At 32.9% G+C, this 25,135-nt stretch overlaps 1 protein-coding gene across 8 annotated transcripts in view; it reads right to left on the reverse strand.

The window, feature by feature from the left end:
* PICALM (phosphatidylinositol binding clathrin assembly protein) overlaps window positions 1-25,135 on the reverse strand; it is a 100,653-nt gene that overhangs the window by 16,336 nt on the left and 59,182 nt on the right. Inside the window, exons 10-19 of one of the 8 annotated variants that reach the window (XM_055320333.1) lie at window positions 24,547-24,670; window positions 24,132-24,268; window positions 21,993-22,096; window positions 16,604-16,753; window positions 7,890-7,997; window positions 6,165-6,281; window positions 6,038-6,068; window positions 5,755-5,854; window positions 2,901-2,924; window positions 1,451-1,510 (exon numbers count right to left, since the gene is read on the reverse strand). In XM_055320333.1, the coding sequence (XP_055176308.1) occupies window positions 1,451-1,510; window positions 2,901-2,924; window positions 5,755-5,854; window positions 6,038-6,068; window positions 6,165-6,281; window positions 7,890-7,997; window positions 16,604-16,753; window positions 21,993-22,096; window positions 24,132-24,268; window positions 24,547-24,670 (955 nt within the window). Of the gene's footprint in view, window positions 1-1,450; window positions 1,511-2,900; window positions 2,925-5,754; window positions 5,855-6,037; window positions 6,069-6,164; window positions 6,297-7,889; window positions 7,998-16,603; window positions 16,754-21,992; window positions 22,097-24,131; window positions 24,269-24,546; window positions 24,671-25,135 lie in introns of all 8 variants that reach the window. The other 7 variants (XM_055320332.1, XM_055320335.1, XM_055320334.1 and 4 more) reach the window with 7 other exon arrangements.

The following is a 25,135-nucleotide window of genomic DNA, read 5'->3' on the forward strand; positions in this document are numbered from 1 at the left end:
GTTAATTAATACTATTATCTTCCTTAAGTAGTAAACAAGAAGGATGACAGGAATGGAAAGTACTAGTACCTTTAACTCAAAGGAAACATTCTTGTAAATACAAATAAAACAACTATAAATTCTTGTGTTTTTTTTTGAAAGTCTTTAATGTGTTCAATTCTAAAATTTGTTAAAAAAAAGGTTTAAATTTAAGCAAAATGTAAACCTTTCTACCGTATAGCAGACAAAATAATTTTAACCAATCCAAAATTTCCAAACTTGCAGTTTTAAACATAGGAAAACTTAAAACTAGGCTAAGATATGGCTTAGATATTTCTAAGATATGGCTAAGATATTTCAAAGCAAACTGCCTTTGTACATCAAACCACGTTCTTATGCCATCATGCAAATGATCTTAAGTGAATACTTTGAAAAGTGTTACTGTCTGTGGTTTTCCTTTTATTTCAGCTATTGTTAGGGGAGTACCAAGAAGAGGCTTAAATAACACTCGAAGAGGTTAGTTCATTGAGTAACTGAAAATAGAATCTCAAGCATCTCTTTAAAAATGACTACTCCACAGTATAAAATTAACACAAATAAGTAACCAAATAGAACATACACAAATCACTCCATTATTTTGGTTAAAACACCATACTCTAAAATCTTATCTTTCTACAAATTCTATTTAACCTTTTAATTAAACTCCTACTTATAGCAAGAGCTTCACTTTAACTTTATGAGATTTTGAGCACATTCCTTTCTTCTATGGTAACCACCAATACAAAAGCTATGAAATTTCTTCATATGTAGGCAAAAAGCTACTCTCACAAGATGTAAATAAAGTAGCACAGCAGCCACAGTAGCAATCCCAAGGGACCTGGTGCTGCCTCCTACCAGCAACAGTTCCTCAAACACATATAGGGGACTGAAGTCATTACCTCCATTTCTTTTCTAAGTGAGTCATATGTTAAGAAAGTTGGGAGAGGAAGGACAGTGTAGAATATGGATTGTGGGCAGCTTAAAGGTAAAATGAGTATTTCTGTATGGTAGCAATCACGGTCATAGGAAAGTTGCTCTGGCCTGTACTGAACTAAATTTGTCCCTACACAATTTGAGAAATGTTAAATCCTCCCTTCCCCTTACAGTATTAAGGTTATACAACTTAAATGGTATTAATGTAAGGTCACACAAGCAAAGGGTTGGAGTTAATATCAATGTTTAAATGAGTCTGTAATACATATAAAATGCTTAGCAAAGTTATGAGAGGAAAAATAAGCCAAGTAATACTGTGAACATTAATAAGTGGTGTATCTGCTGTATAATGACTATTCTAGAAATACTTATGATACCAATGCTCTATGTTTGGCACTAAGGGTACGCACCAAGTTCTTTTTTTTACTTAAGTCTCTATTAAGGCATGTTAACTATGAATCAATCTATTTTCAAAAATTGTGTTTGGAAAAATACTTACGATTCCATATCCTATCATGCCTGTGGGTGTAGTAGCAGGATAGGCCATTACAGGGGGTGCCTGACATGGTGGAGAAAAGATAAACAAGGATGTATAACTCACGTATGTCAACTGAGTTCAAGGAATCAATAGCTGCAGTTCCACTAAAAAGAATTGCTAAGACAGCTGTGATTAAATGGGACATTTGTGATCATTAATAACTGTGTCAGTTAATGCTCAATGAAAAAGAGTGTCTTGAAATTAGCAGAAAAGCAGAATTATTAGAAAAAAATCACTTAAACTTAGATATAACAGTGATCTAAAATTTCAGTGTGCTTTTTTACAGCTTTAAAAATCTTCAAATTTTAAAAAATATTGAAAGTTCTAAAATTTAAAATCTATCACTATCATAAAAAATGTTTACCCAGAAAAAGTAATATTAGTGAATGTTTTCCTAGGTGCTTCATTTTTTTGAGCAAGGAAAAAAATTAAAGATCCCAAATCAATTAATAATCTAATCTTCCAAAAAACTAGTTTCTTAAAGACCTCATTCACTTTTTTCAAAGAACCCCATAGATTTCGAAACACTGAGTATGACTATTTCTAGGACACACACAGTTCTTATACAGAGTACATTTATTAACATTCCTTCTAATTTACTCTAAATTATTTAAACTATCTTCTGCAAAGCACCAATTTGGAGGAGCAATAAATTTTTAAACCTGTTTATGCTTTAATGCTTAAAAGAGCCACCTAGCCCTAAGATCTTTAAAGTCCACTCCTCCTACTCTAACTTATGCTCTATAAATATACAATCTGAGCACAAAATCATTTTAGATATATTTGCTGTCTTAACATTCCCTGTGTGTGTGTTATCTTATAATGAAAACTGAAATTGAATACAGGAGAAAGACCAATAACATTGCTGAAACATAAAAAATAACTGAAAGTATATGGCAATTTGAACATATGCATAGAGAAGTTAAATGAAGCATAACTAAAGTGAATAGTTAAAAGTTTAGTATTTCAGTGAGCATATGTAGGACTTATTGGTCTCTCCCTACTTCAAAACTGAGAGCTGCAAGAGCAGTAGACAAACTGCCAAGTACAGCAGAAGCCTGTAAGATTTCATGCAATTGTTATTCTCAACATTACCACAATCAACATTTCCCTTCATTCAGAAATCATCAAGTGCATAGTGGCAGCACAGATACACACACAGAGACACCCAGCCATCTGACAGCAAATGGCAGAATATTAAGCAAGAAAAAAAAATCTGTATTTCCCATGCCACCATTAGAATCAATTCTGCAACACATCCATGAAATCAGTAGATGCTAGAAAGAATTTTTGGCACATTGAAAATCTGAATGTGAAAACAAGTAATAGCTGGAAGGTTATGAGATTCTGCTATAGCAGTGGTTAATAGCATGCCAATTTATTGCAAAAAGGCTAGTTTTTGGTCACTTACGTATTGTGGAAAATGCATGCCATTCTGTTTTTCCCAGGGAGAACAATTACATAATGCAATAACACTGGATTAGAACAAATACTTACACAACAGAAAATACACAGAGAGCATTTTAGTTCACATGTACATTCACTAACTACCTTAAATCCCTTGTATTTCCAATATCTAACAGAAGAATACCTATACTTAAACACTATCAAGGTTGACAAGGGAAATTTAATCTCCGGCATAATCCCCTTACAAATCTAATAGTTTATTACAAATATCATAAAACATAAGCTCTATCAGTAGTGTCAATACTGCAAAATTTAGTGCATCCCATAAACAGGGCTGCAGCATACATCTACCACTCAGGAAAAAAAGCAAGCAGTAATTAAAATAATTTGTAGTTTATCATTATCATATATATTAATAAAATATCAATGAATTTTTTTACTTAAAAAAGTTCAAAAACCTTGACAGTGTTTATGGATTAATAAAAAGGTTAGAAATGTAAAGAAATGTCATAAGCAGCAGTTTATCTAAGTAGTAAACCACATCACCAACCCTATATGTTAGTCATTAAAAAGAAACTATGAAATACATACATACAAGTATTTTAACAAAATTCTTAAGAGATGACACACATGACACAGTGCCATAAATCTCATTAACTTACATACATATTCTAAATGGTTAAATACCTATTACATTCTAGTAGTCAATCTTAAGTGCTATCTACAAACTTCTAATATTTCATATAGATTAATACTAACTTAATACAAAATAAAATATTCACTGTATTTTCATATCAGTATTTGGATTTGTATCAGTTCTCATGTATTATCAATGTACAATTCACACCCAAGGCTATAAAATCCAGTACCCTAACCTCCTGTCATCCCCTGGTCAGTGAAGTATGTTACAGTGCAGAAAAATAATGGATTGAGAGTCAGAAGGAATGGATTTCAACTAAAATCTGCTTTCTAGATGTTTTGTACTTACAAAAGAAAAACTGCATAACTTTATTCTTATAATTGGGATGCTATCAATTCAAACTTCCTAAGAATGCACTGTTAACAGACTCAAGATAGGGCATATGTATGTGTAAAAACCGGACAGCTAATTAAATGCAAGGATTTATTATTAGTAATGGCAGTGAGCCCTACCAATGAAAAATTACTGACTTAAAAGGTGGCTAAATTAAAAAAGGGGGGGGGTTTAAATTTCATTATTATTTTCCATTTAAGAAGACTAAACCTAACAAAACTCTTTAGATAACATCACAAATTTTATAAGTACACTAATTTTAGATGAGCCCTAGTAATTTTAATGTATGATTAACTCCAGGAAAACAGGGTGGTGCTCTGGAAGTGATTTAATACAAGAAAATGGCTAATATGGTGGTCTTTAACAACAGGAAGGCTACAATGTGTAGCCTACGCAATCAAAATGATGCTATTTCCAGAGTATTGTAAGAAATCATGTTTTAAATTCTTCTATAAGAAGAAATTGGTTTTCTCTGATGCAGGAAAACTTAACTGCACTGGTACAACAGCAGCTGACCAAAGATAGGGGTACAACCAGTTACAAAGCTACCCTAGGACAACCATACCTTAGAATGCTTAAAAGCATTAGTAGAAGTTCTTCAGTACTAGATGCCAACTAGATACTTAGCACATACAATTAATCCTCACTTTTCATGAAACCTGTATTCACAAATTTGCTTACTTGCTAAAATTTGTGATCCTCAAAATCAATGTTTGTGGTGCTTTCAAGGTCAATGACATACATGCACAGAGGGGTAAAAAATGTGTTGCCTAACACGTTCATTCTCAGCTAAGGTTGAGCCAGGTGAGGTCCTGCCTTATTTCAGCTCTGATATAAAGATGATCAGTGGGACTAAGAAGGTAGAGAACAATGTAGTGTTACTACTGCAACAAGTTCTGGCTCTGGAGCCATCTGGATAGGGCTAGAATCTCAAGTCTGGCACCTGTTGGGCAGCAGCCTCAGGTAAGCAATTCATTTAACGTGAACTGCATTTTCTGTTTGAAAAACAAACAAAAAAAGGCATCTACTAGAACAACTTTTTTTTAGGGTTTAAGATTATAATGAATGTAAGGTCAGGGTGTGTGTGTATACATACACATGTAATTGATTCCCCTTGTCTGCTGCACTTATACTGTTAAAGTAACCCAACACTAAATCGGTGAACACTGAACTATTACTAAAGGAAATATGCATGTATATATGTGTGTGAAGCTAGCAATGGTTCAGTGTTCAGAGGGTTTTAAGACTATAACTAGAGAAGGAAAATCAGCACTATGTACTATTTGATAATATCAACAAAAACCAAGCAGTATAGTTTCTTTACCAATGGTGAGATCAGAAAAACACTAGACACTGTATATTCTGGATAAATAAATAATAAATCTGACATCAGCAGTAAAAGGTAATGATTAAAGGAGTTTATGCTCTGAGGTTAGGCTTCCTGGGTTCTAAAACTCCACCCAATCACTTATGAACTCTGGGATCCTAGGCATATCATGTAGTAACTCTGTGAATCGCTTTCATCTGCACAATGGGGGCAGTATAGTTATTACTACATAAGGTTAATTTGAGGATTATAGAAAATAAAGTCACACATTTATTAGAATAATGCGTGGCACAAAGTAACCTTTAAATAAATGTTAGCTACTAAAATTTACCTGACAAATACAGTCAATCAGCTTCCTTAAAAAAATATATATACAAATTACTTATGCATCTAAAACTCAATAAATAATCTTTCCAATTAAGAGCTATCACTTTAAAAACATTTTCATGTTCCACATCCTCCTAAATTATTCATGTTACTGTGAGCTTTTCAACTCACCATTGTTGCAGCATTCCAAGCAGTTGTTGGTGCAACCTTTGGTTGCCAGTTAGATCCTCCAGTTAGCTTCTTTTCACCTGGCTGACTCCAATTTACATCACTTTAAATAAACATAAGTGAGAACATTAAATGTCTGTGATTATACAAAGTTTCTTTACTATTCACTTAGATTGAACAAAAAGCATTTAAGATGCAGATCTGACATCTCTACGCATACTTTTGAGATGAAAGCCAATTTGACTCTAAATGGCACATGGGGAAATAAAACATAGAAAACACTCACTTCTTAGTAGTTCCATTTCCAATGCCAAGATCTAGGACAGGAAAAACAGAAAGCATTTAAAAACGAGACTCGTTTCTATAATACAACTTATTTTAAAGAGGATTAAAAGAATCCAAAGAATACTTACTGCCCACAAGGTTGGCTAAGGATGAATCCAAGTCATCAGATACTAACTTGTTAGGTGGGAGTTTGGCAACAGGAAGACTCTGGTTCTGAGAGGCCACTGTTGGCTTGAGAAGTCCACCTAGTTCATCAAAGCCTTAAAGTTACAAACAGATGAAATAGGATTTGTAAGGGACTTTATGGTGCTACAACTTTCTATAGGAGATCTCTGCCTTTTCTACTTGTTTGCTGGAAAATCCTCCACGACACTGGGCACTAATAATAAATGCCTTTAAATGGAAAAGGGAGAAATTCACCATTTCAAAGTTAACTGATTGAAAAGGCAACTTTGCTTTAAGAAAAATCATGTCCTATTTCACGACAAAATTATATTAAGGTAGACAGGAAAAAAAAAAAAAGGATTTGAGTAAACAATTCTTATTCCAAAGTTGTGAAAAAGAAGGGAATGGAATGTAATTCTCTCCCTCACTGGCAATATTTTCTGAAGATTCACTTATATATACCTAAAGAAATTTAGATTAAAAAATACATCTCTGTATCTTTGAAAAATGATTCTTCTAAGAAATATTTTATAGACCTCTTTATATTCTTCAATTGGAGAATGTAAGGTATATGTATATATATTCCTACATTAGAAGGAAGTGAAAATGAACCATTTGATTACCACTTTTCTTCTGTCTAAAAACACTTAACCTAAATTATACCTAAGAAGTTACTAACCTTATGCTTCAAATTGCATTAAACCATCTAGTAAACTAGGACATTGATTAGAAATGAAAATAAAATCTACCAAAACGAGAAACTAAAGTGAATCCAATCAAACAAACCCACTAAAGGACTCAATAGCATGATAATAATAGAGAATTTGAAAGTCACCAAAAATGATGGTTTACAAAATATTAACAGTTGATCTCTATTTCCTTTATCCTTTTTTCCCAGAAAGACAAACTCAAAAGGAAAAAGTCAAATGCATCAAAAAATATAATAAACTTACTAGCACACAGAAAAAAACTTCTTAGAGTTCATATATACTCTTTATAAGCTTGTTTACTTTTTGTATAACTGATTATATATTATAAAATTTAAAAAAATGCCTCAATATGTTTAAATGGCTTAACTTACTAACCAAAATCAAAGGTCGTCCCATTGTAAGAATAATCAATTTTATGGAAATTCTTAATCTTTATAAACTTCAAATCAACAAGATATTAAATGAAAACAAATGGAAATCTGGCTCTAAAATTTATATAAGTTCTTTTAAGACAAGTGAACAAGCATACTTAGAAAGAACCATCCTTAAAATACTAAAAAGCCCCCACAGCTCTGATATTTAATACATTCTAGCTGTTTAACTCAACAAGTCAGGTACCAAAGGTTTTATTTTCCTACTTTTCAAAAAAGCCAATTTCATTTCAGTAAAGGTAAAAATTGTAATGATTACAAAGCACAACATTCTACACATAGTCATTAGCAACTTACCTATCTGAGTAAGATCTTATTTAGTTCTGGGAGAAACAAAATCCTCCCAGAGTCAAACTGCCACTAAGAAAAGGGTAACAGTTAATAATTCCTTGAAATTCTCATCCAGTGGCTAGGAGAAGAGGAACAACTTCACTGGCTATCCCAGTTTAATCTATTTACACATGCTCAGAAGAGTATTATTATCTGTCCTCACACAGAATCTAAATGAGAATATTATAGTAGTGTTAATAAAACAATTTTTTCTTACCCCCAGAATCTACAATAACATTGGTAGATTTATTTCCAAACACAGACTCAAAGTCAACATTAAGGCCAGCTGAAGGATGTGGCTGTGCAACTGGAGATGGAGTGAATCCTAAGAAAAACCAAAATGGAAAAAGCTCAATTCTTTAATAACTCTACATTTATAGCTCTTAATAATGCTGACAACAGAATGGAAAAAGCAATAAATTCCCCCCAATGAAAAACAAGGTCAATCCTTAAAGCAAAATGTTTCTTAATACTACTGCATCTTTTTGTGGTAATGACATTTTCCACAACAAAATCATCCTACTAACAAAGAAAAGTAACAAAAGAGCAACTGAAGTTGAACTACTGAGTTTGTTTCATTACAAAAGTAAAATCTTTATGTTTTCCCTTAATTTTATATGCAGATGATGTTTTTATAAACTAAAAACACCTAAAATTCCAGGACTTTGCATAAAGCAAAATATATACACAATGCAAACGATCGCTTGGTAATGAAATAAGTTTTCTATGGTGCTTTTAAAAATATGAATCTGGGCAGCCTGGGTGGCTCGGCGGTTTAGTGCCGTCTTCAGCCCGGGACCTGAACCTGGAGACCTGGGATCGAGTCCCATGTTGGGCTCCCTGCATGGAGCCTGTTTCTCCCTCTGCCTGTGTCTCTGCCTCTCTCTCTGTGTGTCTCTCATGAATAAATAAATAAAATCTTTAAAAATAAATAAATAAATAAATAAATATTTAAAAAATAAAGTAAAATAATCTGCTTAGTATCCCCAGGAGTCAGTCTTGTCACCTACTCACCTTCCATTATTTCTCTCACCTTCCTTCCTCCCTTCAATGGTTAATCAAATGCAATATGGTTTAAGTTCATTTGAAAAGTAACAGCATTACAATCCACTAATTAAAGTTACAATCCACTAATCCTCATGACCCCCTTGTGCCCAGGTGCCTTTCGACTATCAAAAAAAATAAGAGATGCCTGGATGGTAAAAGAGGTTAAAGCGTTAGACTCTTGGTTTCAGCTCAGGTCATGATCTCAAGAACCAGTCAGGTTTTTGAGATTGAGCCCATATCAGGCTCTATGCTCACCAGGAGTCTGCTTCTCTGCCCCTGCCCTCCCCTTGCTCATGTGCTCTTGCTCTCTCTCTCAAATAAATAAATAAATCTAAATAAATAAATAAAAGACTATTTTCGACTCCCGATCACCCACCCTCTAACTTCAACTTGTTACTTCAACAGTGAAGTGGACAACTATACAATTAAACATGCTAATTTACCTAACTCTGAAATACCAGAACATAAATAGAAAACTCTTTTCTTTCCTATTACACTGATGCTACTGGTATTAAGCCAACACTCAGCTCCTATCTCTGAAACCAGCCTATCCTGAGGTAACAAATGAAGATTTTTCAATTGTGAGGGGTAGTATTTTTCTGAAGTGAGGTTCTGAATTTCTTGGGTTTGAAAAATTAAAATCATTTAAAATTATTCAGTCACATGATTTGGAAAGCTTTCAACCACTGAGTGTATATCTAAATAGAACTAAATAGTCCAGCAAGGATCACAAAGGAATTTTTTTACTTTGTGGAAAGCTATCATAAATGGCTCCTAAACTCTCTTCACCGCTAAATTCTAGAAAACCCAAATATGTGTGTGTATAAAAACTAGTATTAGAAGATTATCAAATACATTAGGGAGAAGTTCAACTTTTCAGTCCTAAACACAGGCTCTCTTCACTCTCTCAACTTTCTGCTAAAGGACCTTCACAGTCTGTCAGAATCTCACTTTCAATTCTTAATGTACTTAATTACCAGGATATAAAGTATAATGATAATTGTACTAAAAAGACTGATCTTAAAGAAAACTGTAAAAAGTATGATAAGATTTGGTGAGAAGTCCACGAAAATCCTCAAAAACAATGACTTATAATGACTCACACAGCTGGTAAACATCAATAATATTACTTTAAAAATAGCATTTTAGATCTAGCATGAGTATTCTGTAGGACACAAATTCTTAAAAATGTTTTTATTGCAGGGACGCCTGGGTGGCTCAGTTGGTTAAAGGGCTGACTCTTGGTTTCAGCTCAGATCATGATCTCAGACACCTGGGATCAAGCCCCCAGAGTCTGGGCTCTGCCTTCAGCAGAAAATCTGCTTGGGATTTTCTCTCCCTCTGCCTCTGCCCCTCTCCTTGCTTGTGGCTACATACTCTCTCTCAAGTCTTTTTAAAAAAGTTATTTCATAATTACTTAACTCTTTAAACTACCTTAAAAACAATGGCCATACAATGAGAACACAAACACTATCAAAATATAAAATAATTTAGTATGTAAGTATGACGATTCATCAAGAGATTCCCAGATTTTCCAGACTTAACATTTTAAAGTGTACAAGCCTTCTAAGAATTACATCATGGGCTCAGGATTCTTCTCATAATTCCTTACAAAAAGAACTGATGTATCTACTCAAGGAAGACAAAAACCTACTGTGCTTAATTATGTACCCATGCTACCATCATAGGATAAGAAGTACACATATTGTTCTTTGAATGATTCTGGAAACAGTACCTTGGCTAGACCTCCAAAGTTTAGAAAATACAATAATTTATAACTAGGATAGCATATCAAATTCCTGTTTTCTCCTGCTATTTGACTCTAGCTTTCTAGAATCTGGTTAGTATCACAGATAGGCCTATTTTTTATAGTAATCTATTTGTTACTTTCTGTAAAGAGAGGAGACATTTCTTGAGGCCCCTGGGGATATCAATCTGTGGAATTCTTAGACTATTACCTAAAAGTATAAAAGGTTTGAGGGATATAAAGTAATCCAGAGATAGCACTTCAAATTTAAAAAGTCTCTAGGTATACAAAAGGAAAAAGTAAAAAGAAATTTTGAAAAAAATTGTAAAAGCTGATTGGCTATCAGGGAAGCAAGCTATAAATTTCAAACTAACAATCTTTTAAGCAATAAACATCTATAATACCTCTTCAAGGTAAGAGTTCTAAATTATCATTTCAATGAACATTATCAATTTAAGAGTCTTTTATCCCAAGTCATTTTCTGGGAAACTGTTAGGATCTAATTTTTAAAAGTTACTAAAAACAAACTATTGTCACAATTTCAAAAAGGAAAATTTAGGGACAAAAAAAAAAAAAAAAGATGAATAGGCTCTCCGAGTTAAGGTTAACTGTATAAAATAATAATGATAGGGGATCCCCGAGTGGCTCAGCGGTTTAGCGCCTGCCTTTGGCCCAGGGCATGATCCTAGAGTCCCGGGATCAAGTCCCACGTCGGGCTCCTGGCATGGGGCCTGCTTCTCCCTCTGCCTTTCTCTCTGTGTCTATCATAAATAAATAAATAAATAAATAAATAAATAAATAAATAAATGAATGAATGAATGAATGAATGAATCTTTAAAAACAAATCATGATATTGCCTACTCTCATTTCACCAAGGCCCAGTGAAAACTCCACCACTGACCACCATTAATTCATAGATTAATAATTTAGAAACCACTGCCCAGCAGAGCAAATCTCAGAAGGACAATTATAAATTAATTGAAAGGTGTAAGATGAACAAACTTTGGGACTGAAAGGGATTCCAAACACTGTCCAGAAAAATTTACTGTTTTGTTAAGGGATTTTGGTGGTAGTTCCATAATAAATTAGGTCTCATACTTTTTGTGAAAGTAACTTCTACTATTTATTAAACCCTATTAAACACTAAGCAAGAACTTTCTCAACAGTATCTTATTTAAACCTCACAATAACCCTAGGAGACAGTTATTATTATCCTCATTTTACAGATGAGGAAACAAAGAGATTAAACATGGTTACTCAAGGTCAAAGATTAATTAAGTGGCAAAACCAAGACTTAAACCCCAAATTGTGTGATTCCAGAATTGTGTTTCAGGGGTTTTCAGTTTATCTTAAGTATTTAATCTTATATATAAACTAGTAAGTAGAAAAAAGAAAATTCTATTATTACAGCTCTAATAATGAATTATATTTATTCAACTATTAAACTTCTTAAGCTTCTCGTAGTAAATGCTATAGGCCAAAAAGGTCAACAACTTGTGGCAATTTTAAAGTCTAGAAGCATTAAAAAAAGTGTTCAAGGCAGTATCTGAAAATTAAATAGTAATTTAGGTAAAAGCTATATTCCAAATATAAAATGGTTTGCATACACAAGATGGTTTTCAATAGTAGTTTTAATGATAATTCTATGTACCAGGTGTAGTGCTGGACATTACAAAGTCATATATGGAAACCTCATTATTATCATCCCAATTTTCATAGGCTTAGAAAGGTTAAATACTTGTTTCAAGTCACACAGGTAAGGCAGTAGAACTGGAATTCAAATGCAAACTCACTGGATTCTAAACACATACTTTCCATCAAATGTCTTCATAAATTCCATTTTTAAATCCGTTTAATCATGCTCACTTCTGCTGGGTCAAGAATCTCAATTCTTTAGTTGTATCAAACCTACTTTTAATGCCAACTGCACTAAGGTAATCAACTCCTATACACACACACACACACACACACACACACACACACACACAAATTCAGCTGGATTTTGGGGCTTCATTACTACTGCGCTGGCCTATAACATATCTGGAAAGACAGAAGTGAATATAAAATTGGCCATGCCTCTCTGGAAACAGTTCCCCATTTCTACTGCCTTTGCAGTGCTGAACAAGCACATGTTTTCAGGAGATTTCCCCTACATCTGTGCCACAACTGCTCAGATCAAAATTATTCAGTGTTCTATCGCTAACATCTATACAAAGAGCTTCAAGTTCCATAAGCTTGTAATAATAGTAAAACATTATAAGCTCCTCTGAAAATGTGAACCTTTTGAGTATGGATTAAAGTAGGGAGAAGACAAGCATCCATTCACAAAACAATCCTATGTTTAATCAAAGCAAACAAAATTAGGTAAAAAAGGATTTGTTCTTCAAAAGCAAGTATTTTTTATCAAATTTAAAAAATTCATTTTAAAGAAAACAACTCCCTCCTGCATAAATAAATTGATAAACTTTAGAGATACCATTACCTACCTCCGAATAAACCAGCTACAGTAGAAGGCTCATGGCACATAAGCGTAGTATTAGGATAAGCTTGAGTGCCACAAAAAGAATCTGACAAGGCATACACGGGGGGGACCACAGGGGAGAAGGACAGAAAAAAAAAGGAAAAGAGAAAAATGAGGAGGAACAGTTAAGAGTGGAATGGAGTAATTAAAAAAACCAAAACAAAAATAAAAACAGGAAAGTCCAACCTTAGTGTTCTTCAAATTATAACTTACTTAAAAAAGCACTTACGTCTCCATTATGAACATTATAAAGTATATATACAACAAAAATTTAAAAATAACAGGCACTGCATTTCCTTAGAGAAATAAGCAGTAGTTGGCTTTTTTAGTCAATATTAACATGCCTTCTGATGTCTTCTTTTACAGATGAGAAGGCCTACCAAAGTCATAGGCATGGCATAGCTGGGGCCACTACCCACTCTTCTTAACTTATGATTGTTTTAATGAGGACAAGCTACTTAGTACACTGAGGTTTACATCATTAGATCAACGTCCTCTTCTGAAAGGGTTAGAGGGGATCTATGTAGCTGTCCTGATTTTTCTGGGTTGTTCTTAATCCTAAAAAGCAGAGGCTTATTTTTATATGGCCACATGAGCTAAAAAGGTTTTTTACACTTTCAAAGGGTTGTTTTAAAACATGAAAGAAAATAAAAAAATATATAACACAAATCTTATGTATTCTGTAAAGCCTGAAATATTTACTGTCTGGCTCTTTACATAGAAAGTTTGCTGACCACTGTTCTAGAGAAGCACTATCCAAAAAAATTTCTAGTAACAGAAATGTTTTACAAATCTGCTGTCCAATATGGTAGCCACTAGTCATTTGTGCCACTGAGCAATAGAAATGTGGCTAGTACAACTAAGGACCTAAAAATTTTATTAAAAATTAACTGTAATTAATTACAGTCTAAATGATAATGGCTAGTGGCTAATGAGACAACGCAGCTCTAGGAATGACATACCTTGGGTGGTCCTTTCATGCTCTTACTACACTGAGCATGAAACTGCTGGAATTTTTATCATACAACCCTACTTCTCAGGAACTTTTAACGTGGATTAAAAGGTTTCTTATTATAAAGCCTCTTCTTAGGATAGACATAAGTAAACTACAGCTGCAAGTCTTCATAAATAAAATTTTATTGGAACACGGCCAAATGTATGTTTCTGTATTGTCTATGGCTATCTTCAGGCTATAGTGCCAAAGCTAGTAGCTGCAACAGAGACTATGTAGTGGCTCATGAACCAAAAAATATTTAAAATCTGACCCTTTAATTAAACGTTTTATGATCCTTGTTCTAAACTAATGCCTCGTTTGACATGAGTGGTTTTCATTTTCCATTCTGTACTCATTTTTACAAATATGTAAGTACTGAACAATAAGTTTTTGCTATTAACAAAACTTGACAGATGTGATTTTTTAAAAAAAAGTATACTCTGTAATTTTATTTGTACTATTTTGCACTCAAAGAATAGAAGAGTTTAAATAAAGTCTGTATTTCCATAAGGAAAGGGCACTACAGAGCAAAGCTGTAAATCTCCTGCTTCAAGCTTCTGCTCCTACTAGCTGGGTTGTCTCAGTACATTAACTTTTTGGAACTCAGGTGATTGACTGATCCATCCATAAAATGGTAGTAATTCTCTTACCAATATGAGTTGAGAACTTGAACAAACATTCTCTGGAGGTTCTCGTAAGCCCCAAATCACCAATTCTATGATTTTAATCTTCAAATGCACCTACTTACTTTGGCATATACAGCCATCAACCTTACTAACTTTCTGTGCTTTCTGATCTTCCTCTTGCCCCAACCCACAGGCCTTAAACTTAAGAAACATTAGGAAAATGACAATTCTAGTATACTTTTGTCACAGGCTTTCCCTGAAAAGCTGAAATAATAAGCCTCTCACAATGCTTTTTTTAGATTTTTAATCACTTCTTCTGTTTCAATGTGAAATAACAGCTATGGCTTTTATCATTTAAGGTTATTGCCTTATATTCTGTCCATTTTGGGTGAACAGAAGATTGACATACTGAAGCACATGCTCTACTCTGACCTAAAGGATGGAAATTATAAGCCCCAAAGTAAAGACATATCTGTTTCACATCCCAAATTACAGCAAATGACTTTAAAAGACACAAGAAGCTATACTTACTAAATATATACTAGTTCATATGCAATAAGTATTAAAAAAATATAAAATTATTAGAAAACTGAATTCCAAGGATAGCTTAAGTAACCCTTTATTAAGTAAACAAGGTACAGCATTTCACAAATTTCCTAAAGAGTAATAAAATACGAAATTTAGTTTCACTTTTTATTTAAATCTGTAATTATTACAATGACACAAAGGAATAATTGCAATCAATTATTACAATTTGGAGCTATGAGACTAGTTATATATAATGACAACACCTGCCTTGGAACTTTCTCAAATCTCCAACTACTCTTTTCTAGTCACCTCTCTTCTGCTCCCTCAGATGTATCAAATAGAATGTTCAGAATGTGGCCACATGATTTATTTAGGGTACACAGAAGACCTTCTGCATGTCACATTAAACAAAGATTTAAATTTGCATCACCTTAAAAGCTGTTTCTCTGAATTGAATAAAAGTTTCACCATCTTTTAAGGGGTGTTTAGCATCTTTCCAGCAGGGTTCAAAAATGTTAATTTCACGTTAGTAGATACTCAAAAACGTACATTTCCTAGTGTAACTCTGGAGTGAAATTTTACCTTTTTATGGATTTTTATACCACAATTAAAGCAAACTTAGTTGTTTTTCATTTTCTACTTGTCATTTATCTCCAGACTAACAATGAAGTAAAACCGTTAAGAATGGGATACAGTGGGAATGCCTGGGTGGCTCAGCAGTTGAGCATCTGCCTTTGGCTCAGGGTCTGATCCCAGGGTCCCGGGATCAAGTCCCGCATCAGGCTCCCGCATCAGGCTCCCTGTGAGAAGCCTCCTTCTCCCCTCTGCCTGTGTGTCTCTGCCTCTCTCTCGCTCATGAATAAAATCTTTAAAAAAAAAAAAAAAAAGGATATAGTGTATGTATGGAACTTGAGACCATCTAAAATTGTACCATTCACAGTTTAAAAATAAAAAAAAAAATTAAGATTGCTACTAAGAATGATAATCACCCTCTCTTCCAAACACAGAGGGAAAGATATATGCATGCATAAACATGTCAGTAAGTTTAAGAGATGTTACCCTATAACCAACTCTGAATTAATAAACAAAATGTGTGTGTGTGGGGGAAATGTGGCAATGATGTTGAACAGCTTGAATATCACATTACGATAGAGAACAAAACACTAAAAAAAAAGCCCAACTTCAAAGGAAATTTTCTTTCCTAAAAACTTGGATTAAAAAATAAATTAATTAAATAAATAAATAAATAAATAAATAAATAAATAAATAATAAAATAAAAAAAACTTGGATTAAATAAAATTAGGGATATTCATTTTAAAAGTCACTACATTACTGCTGTTTATTTTAAAATTTGATATTAAAATCCAAAATAATTATTGCAGTGCCTTAAAAATAATTAATGAATACGTAAAAAATATTTAGGCAGTATAAACATTAATTGGAAAGAAAGGTTAAATGGTACTTTACCAACAAACATTTCATGAGTAGGTGTCCTAGTAGTGAAAGTGGATACATCTGAAGAAATGGGAAGGTGAACATCACCACTACTTTTTGTGAGGAAGGGATTTAAGCTTGGAATGGCATCATCAACAGCATCTACAGTAGCAGAGAAAGGATCTGTGCAGTCCAAGTGCATTACAGCAAAATGAAGAAAGGAAGTAAATTAATTAGTATTGTAATTAGTCAAAAGATGCAAAGTGAAAAGTAGCAGCTATACTATTGCTTATTAAAGTAAATTAATTAGTATTGTAATTAGTCAAAAGATGCAAAGTGAAAAGTAGCAGCTATATTATTGCTTATTAATCTTAAGTGCAAAATACTAATCATCATGAAGATGGAAGAACTACATTTTACATATTTTAAAATGAATCCTCAGAAGAAAACATTTATGTGTCCAATTAACATCTGCAGCATACTAAGGATAGATCTGCTCTCCAACACCAGGAAGCCGATAGTCAAATAATCAAAAAAGAGAATAACCAAAACGCATCTATAAAAGAGCCACCAATCCTGGACCATGTTCCCCACCGTAGGTGGGAATGTACTGGCTTTCATGGCATAGCTATGTTTATTCAAGTAACATATAAACAACCAATATGTGTGTGGTATATGTAAAATTTCAAAAAACAGAGAATTAGGGGTAAAGGGCTATTTCTAACGTGCAGGTATTATATAGGTTCAGAGGTAGGAAATAAAAAAAAAAAGAGGAAGAAACGGTCTAATGATCTAGAAACAGGAAAAGGAATTTTAGAAAAAGTAAGAACAGACACAAAAGCCTGGTGGCCATTTAGTAGACTGGGAACTACTCTGAAGAGCCAGTTAAGAGTTCTAAAGCCAAATCATTATGGCTTTAAATGATTTGCTAAAGGAATAACAAAAGTAATGTGCCATATTAGGATGGCCAAATATGTATTATTATTAGATCCCACTTTTAAAGTTATTTTAGAATCAGATATTTATTGTTATCTATACTTCATTCAAGATAATCATCATTCCAATGACTGAAAGCCATTCATCATTAGAAGTAAAACACTTTTAACCTGTAAGTTCTGTACTTTTAACCAGCAGTCTGTTCTTGCCTACTCTAGTTTATGATTCTCACTTAACAATATAGTATTAAGCCCTGTATCTTACTCTAAACTGTATGATGAAACAGTAAGAGGAAAGAAATAGCCTCAGGACCAGCTAATTCACTACAAGCACACTTCCCCCTAAAGTCAATAAATTTAAAGCCAATGCTCCACAAATCCTACAACTGTTTAAAAAAGGGAAGCATCAAGAAAATATTGAGGTCACTGACTTATATAGAATCTTTTTTAAAAAACTTTCATTTTTATATCACACAGGACCTTTTTTAGGAATTAAGCATTCCTATGGAACATCAATTCATACCCCAAAATAAAGTCCTACAAATGTACCAAAACTTACTGATATAATATTCAAACTCAAATGATCATGTTTAAAATCTTTCCCATCCCTCTGCTTCAATAAATGGAATGGGGAAAAAAAATCCAAGAAAGTAACTGAGAAATAAGAAGCAGAAAACAGATATAAGAAATTGGTTTTTTATACTAAAATAAAAATGTAAAAAAAAATGTAATGATGACCACTCTAAACTCCTTTTTGCATAAGAACATGTTAGAGTTGATCAATTCATTGAAAGTACATATTAAGATACTGAATCGTGGCATGAAGTTTTTAAAGTACATTGTAATTGCTGCACCCAAAACATCTCTTGTTTTTCATGCAAAAGAAGCCATGAGAAAAGTCATCCAAAAAAAAAAAAAAAAACCACATTTTTTTTTTTTTAACTAAAGATCTAGTAGTTTATGAGAAAAAACATGTTTGGGAAAGGTCATTAGTTATCTGCTACTCTGATGAATGATTAAAGTTTTATCTAAGTACTTAGTATCAATCATTTTCCATTATATGAAACAGCCCAGAGAAGAATATGCAGAAACATGCAAGCGCATCTGTACTTAGGTCCATCAGACACTAAGAAAAAACAGTTCTTAATCTACTTGACAAAATATTACAGATTAATACAGATGTTATTCTGTTAGTGGATACTATACCTATCAAGAATAAAAACAAATTCATTAAGATAAAAAAAATAATAATATTCCAGCTATTCCAACTTAAACTTTATTCACTAGATTGGTAACTACTCTAACTTCCTTAACCTTTTTTAAAAATTGGTTTCTTCCATTATTTTTATCATTATTCATTTGAAAGTTTAATTTTATGTTACAATAGTAAAAAAAAAAAATAATCCAAAACAACTGAAGATTAAAACAGTTATATTATAGTGCTGAGGTCCTAAATACTGGGTACCTACATTTACTCAGAGACAATAGAGTTTTTCACTAAAGTGCTACATGTTTCATGCCAGCTGAAAGCAAAGCAGCTTAAACTTCAGAATGAATTAATTCTTTTGTGCCTGAATTAAATTTTGAAATCTTGCTTAAGATATATATCAGTGTACTGAGCTGATAATATTGTACATTTTTAGATTTGCTACAACACAAAGTTTTAAAGGTGATATAAACTTAAATCTTCGTACATCTTAGTATTCAACATGAACTGCTTATTCAGACTCCAGACCATTTCTTAAAAAATCAAAGGCTCATTAATAATGCAATGCAGGGAACAGAAGAGCTTGTGTTCTCTATTTCACGTTCATTTTTAGGTGGTATCTTAAATGCCTTTTACATAAACATGCAAACCTTACTTCACTTTAACTCAACATCGATTTATCTGTGACTGGGAATACACATTATCTGTAGTGCTTATGGTAAGAACTAAAATAACACAAAATCTGTTTTAAAAAAGATGAACTCTGCTATTAAAAACCATTTTAGCATATGAAAGCAAGACAAACATAAAAAGATATTAGGATTACCAAAAACTCATACCTTTGGGGCGCCACATGCTATAAAAGCAGCGTGACATAAAATGTTTTTTTAAATGTTTAGGAAAATGGTTAATTCCCAAAACAAAACAAAACAAAACCCGAAAACAACAAAACACTTTAACACTTTATTATCATCAAAACTTTCTATTTATATGATTTATTTATCTTAGCCTAACTTTAATTTCAAAAATAAAGTAAAAAATCTTAATCTGAATGTCCTAGATATAAAAAATATACTGATTGAATTAGGAAGTACTCAAAGTTCTTGACTTAAAACACTCTTCAGCTTTCCAATTAGGCAGAAGTCAAAACTGAAATTATCACCAGCTCAGAAACCAAATAGCTTTATACGGAAGATAAGATTTAATTCTTAAATTGAGAGGTTCATAGTAAACATTACTCTCTCTTCCTCATATAAAATGATAAGCTTTTAGGAAAATAATAGTCAACTGCTACAGCCTCTGCTCCTACTGTTACTTGACCTGTATTTTTAATACTTTTAACAGTCTCACTTGTACACAGCACGCCTGAATGTTAAAATATGAAGGGAATTTTGATGGAAATAGTACAAAGAGCAAAATAACCTAAAACAGAAAAATAAGACATGATTAAGTATATTCCAACATACTGTATTATCACACAGACTGCTATGAGAGGAGTTCTTCTAACAGGACATTAAACAACTCTTACAGGCTGAAATTATTCTTCCACAATATAGTCTATCTGCTTCATCTGAGTTCAATAATCCTATGTCTAAACTTTAATTTGTCATTATTAGAACTAGATATGGTGTCCAAACAAAACAACCTCACAGTTCAGTTTCTTTGAAATGTATTAGTTCTAAGTCTTCTGTAAAATTTCTCATTCATTTAGAAAAACAACTACATTGTAATCTATTTTTTTTTTGAGGGAAGCAAGCTAAAACTGCTTAAATGGTCATGTCAATTCTACTAAGCTTTTCTAAAACAGTTCACAATAAGCAGAAAATAACTATGTAAATTTTGACAGATTAAAAATCCTAAAATTAGAACTCATCATTAGGATCTTTAAAAAAATTACTTTCTTAACCTTAATTTGGTATCTACATTGCATTCAGATCATTCTAAAATATTTACTAAAAACTAGCTTACCATTTTTTAGAAATCAACTCTGAGATTTTAAGATTTAGCTAAATTAAACTAACCTTCTAAGTCAGTTTTTAAATGAAGTCATGGCTCACAAAATTAGTCTAGAAATCTAGTGTTCTAGTGTCTCACTATTCCTTTTCCCTGTCGTATCTTGAACCAGAAATAACCTGTCCAGGAAAAAAGAAAGTATCTACTCATTCAACAAACTTATTAAAAGTCAAAATGTCCTAGGCAATGATAATATAGGATTGAACAAAATATTTTAAAACTCCTGCCTTCACAGAGATTACATTCTATTATACTAAATAGAGCCTCAACAAGTAACTATAAAAAATAATGAAAAAATGTTCTTAAAATTTGAATCATTAAAATATAGATGAAACAAGTTTAATTCATATTAACATAAACATTCACTAGAACAATTAATTTATCTTGCTATGAGAGGTAAGCAGATCGATTCAAATTTTACATGTGAGCCAATAAAAATTTTAAGGTAGCTTGCCATTCTCTATTGTTCTGTAGACGGTATCCTTACTCAGAATATCTCCCCTTTTACTCCCAAATAATTTTTGAGCATTTGTAAAATACATATATAAAAACGGAAGCACCAAAAACAACCAAATGAAATAACTTGAAAACATACTATATGTATGTCTAAGCCAAACTGGTTAAAAATTGACAGGGACTAGGTTCAATCCCTCAAAGATACCATGTCAATGATCATGATATTGTCACATTAAGATCAAAGAACTACTCCAGGCAGCAAACACTCCTGGTTGCTATTTGGCGAAAATTATTTGAATATGAAAATCCTACAGGTCCGAACTAAACACAAGTTTTGAATACAAGTAGCATAAAGATTGTCATGACATTCCTGGTTAGAACATAGTTCACGGCTTGGTAATACCATATGAGTTTTATTAGAACCTCATCATATATTTACCTGACAGGGGTTTTCTTTCTCCTTAAGTCACTTGTTTTCTATACCAAAAGCAAAATAACCCTTAGGCATTTTCTGATTATGCAACAGAGATTTAACATTGAAAAAATGATTTCACACTTCAGCATACACTGACTGGGTCCTTCCTCTTCACCTTCATTAAAACTTCATTTCATAATTGAACAGAAAATTCTAAAATTACATTTACAAACACATGAAAATGTCTTCAGGAACAAAGTGACCTTATTGCCATTTTAGTAATTTTCAAGTTCTCATGTATCAAGTGTGACCAAAAAACACAAATAAATGAAGCACTACAGAAAGGGAAGGGGAAAGGCCTATACAACATATAAGACAGAATTCATTAATGCTTACCTCCCCATGTACTTGCTACCTGAGAAGCAGTTGACATAGGAAGTACAGACGGGTGAAAAGTTGGCTGTTGCAAATCAAGCAGATCATTTGGTAGTTTTGATGTGCTAGGAAAATATTTTGAAAAGATGACTGATTTATTAGGTAAATATTGCTATATCAGCCATTTCCTTTCTCCTGCCCACTGAATCAAAACATTAAAAGTGAGAAAAGGCCCCAATAATGTAAACCTCAAAAGGAGGAACAGTTTCAGCAAAATAACAGTTGCATACCCTTTATATTTACACAATAGTATTTTTTATTTATAACAGCATATTTCTAAGGAGGGTTGGAAAAAATATTCAAGTACTATATTTTAAGTTTATACAGGATTCAAGTAATTATAGCCCTTCTGGAAAGATTAGTGAGTCCCCCAGGAAAATACTGATTTCCTTACTGAAATGAACTGAAATATAAATCATCATGGTAATTTTAATTTTTTTAAGGAAATTTGTTTTCTTACTTTTCATCTTCAAAAAAAGTCAATTACATTTGTAATATTAATGCCCCTAATAAAGTAAAATATCTGTCAAACTCACTTCTTTTCTTCAATATCCAAACATACCAACAAAACAGGAAAAAGATACACATATATGTATGATATAAACTTATAACAGAGCCACCATCCCCCTTACACAACGGGGTGGGGGGGGCACCACTTATACCTTTTATGTGATCAAGGAATAACAATTCAAAAAAAGATCCCAGAGTTTCCATGATTGAAGCATTGTGTGTACTATAGCACAGATATTTTTAACTTACTCAAAAACAAAATGTCTTTTAGATGTAAAAAAAAGTTTTAATAGATAAATAAGAATACAAACGCTTTTAGTGCTGAGGAAAAAAAAAAACAGAATAGGCAAGAAATATTTTATAATAGGCTGTAAGATTTGTCCTCAATTACAATTAAAAAGGTAAATACTTTGAGGTCATGTATTAAGTGAAATGAAACACAAAGTAGTTCTTTATCTAATAACTTGTTCCATTCTCAAACATCTTTTCCATTTCTCTCTCCTAAGATAGACTTCTTTACAAGGTCCCGAAGTAGGGACATTTCACTGGTTCAGTGTTCTAAAAGGTAGTATACAAAAAAAAAAACAAACAAAATAAACAAGAAAAAAAATTATACAGCTGAAGGAAAAACTATTAAGTTCAACAAACATCTACTAAAGACTTTAGGGAAGAGGTAGCGACTGAGTAAAAGTTACACTGAGCTGTGACAGGACTCAGTAGGTGGGAGGGAAGACCTTGTAAGGAGGAGTTAATACAATAAACAGCAACAACAAAATCAAAGAAAACTCTATCTTTCTCTATGGACCATTTACCATGTGCTAATTTAATTAAGCATGGTATTAAAATCCTATACTAGCAATCTGGGAATTCACTGGAAATGAAAAATCTTGGGCCTTGCCCTATACCTACTGAATCAGAAACTCTGGGAGTGAGGCTCAGAAATCTATGGCTTCAGATACTCTCCAGGTGATTCTGATGCTTAATAAAGATTGAGAACCACTCAATTTGTGCCATACTATACATCTTATTTGGAAACAGGTTTTTTTTTTTTTTAAATTAAGAAATAACAGAGCCAAGATTCAAACCAGAATCTGACTTCCAAACTTAGCCTTTAACTACTCTGAGGTAAAAGGACAAATTTAGAAAAAGTCAATTAATCTAATTTGCCTGGAAATAGTAAGTTCCATTGATAAGTAGCTTCAATTATGCAACAAAATTATTGAAGTTGGTCTGGTAGGCTTTAATGCCACAGAAACCTGGCAACTATCTAACTATGCTCCAGATTACTGAGTTTTAACAGCTGGAAACTGACAAGTAAGACATTTAATATCCAATGAAAGGATACTATGAAACAGATTATATATCCACATACATAAATGAAACTACATTCCAAATAGTATAAATTTGTAATTCAGCCATCTTTGGTTTCCTAAATATGCAAAATATAAACTCTTAATTATACCACTATCATCACTTCCTTTGTGTGAATTGATGAATAAAAATCATACACTAAATCTGAAAAGCTGTGTAACATTTCTGAGAAATCTTTAGAGCTATGTATGTAAGGTAATCTTTATCTCCTCTACCTACCTGTTAGAAGAACTAGGGGTAGAAAAGATGTCAATGGCTGGTGCAGTCATTATACCCCCTGCTGAGGTGGACACAGGAGAGGCTGCAGTTGTTAAAGAGGTATGAGGTTTCTTTGCAAGTTCTTTTAGGCGCTGTTCCTGTTGAGAAAGGGGACTAGCTTAAGAAATCCAGAAAGCACATTTGTTGTAAGACCTTGAAAAAAAGCACGTTCCAATTTTATTCTGATAGCAGAAAGCTATTCACTGTTTCATCAGTCATTCAATGTCAGGATGAAAAATCAGACTATTACTGAGCTTCAACTCCATTTGGATTACTAAACATTCAATTCTGTTAGTCTATTAAGAGGCCCCAATTACTTGATGAACATCTATATTTGTTGTTTTTCCCAGTAAGGAGAATGCAAACAAACACCTACCTTTAAAGCTTTTAAACGAGCCTGTTCTTCCTCTAATGCTGCCTGCTTTTCCCTTTCATCCACTTTGGTTAGAGACAGGCCAGTGCTTGCCAGGGAAGAGACTGCATTGGAAAGTGTTGTCGCCCTAGGTAATTGGACAAAGGTAATTTGGCTTTTGCAACCCCGTTATGAAATGGTCTGGCAACATGGCCAAAGATAAGCACTACAATTATGAACTTACCTTACAGAGCAAAAATCAGTACTTCAGACGAAATATTCTACCCAAGGACACAGGATTATTAGCCATTAGCTAATTTATACATTCACTGCTTTCTAAACTATTAGACTTTGGAAAGGGTTCACAATAATGGTAAGGGACACTCCTTCTTCCAAGTCCCAAGGGAGGGAACCAATCCAATTAGAAAAGACCTCATGTGCTCCTAAAAAATCCCTACTGGATAAAATGTATTGAGTTTCTCACAGTAAATTACTCTGCCAATTTACAGTCTAGGTTTTGGCAGTTACTACTACAGGAACATTAAAACATGAGAACTAGTAATAATTAATATGTCTAGATATGTTTCCCTTATAAGAACACCCAAAGACGTGT

Source organism: Nyctereutes procyonoides, unplaced genomic scaffold (genome assembly GCF_905146905.1).
Source record: "Nyctereutes procyonoides isolate TBG_1078 unplaced genomic scaffold, NYPRO_anot_genome, whole genome shotgun sequence".
Lineage (NCBI taxonomy): Eukaryota > Metazoa > Chordata > Mammalia > Carnivora > Canidae > Nyctereutes > Nyctereutes procyonoides.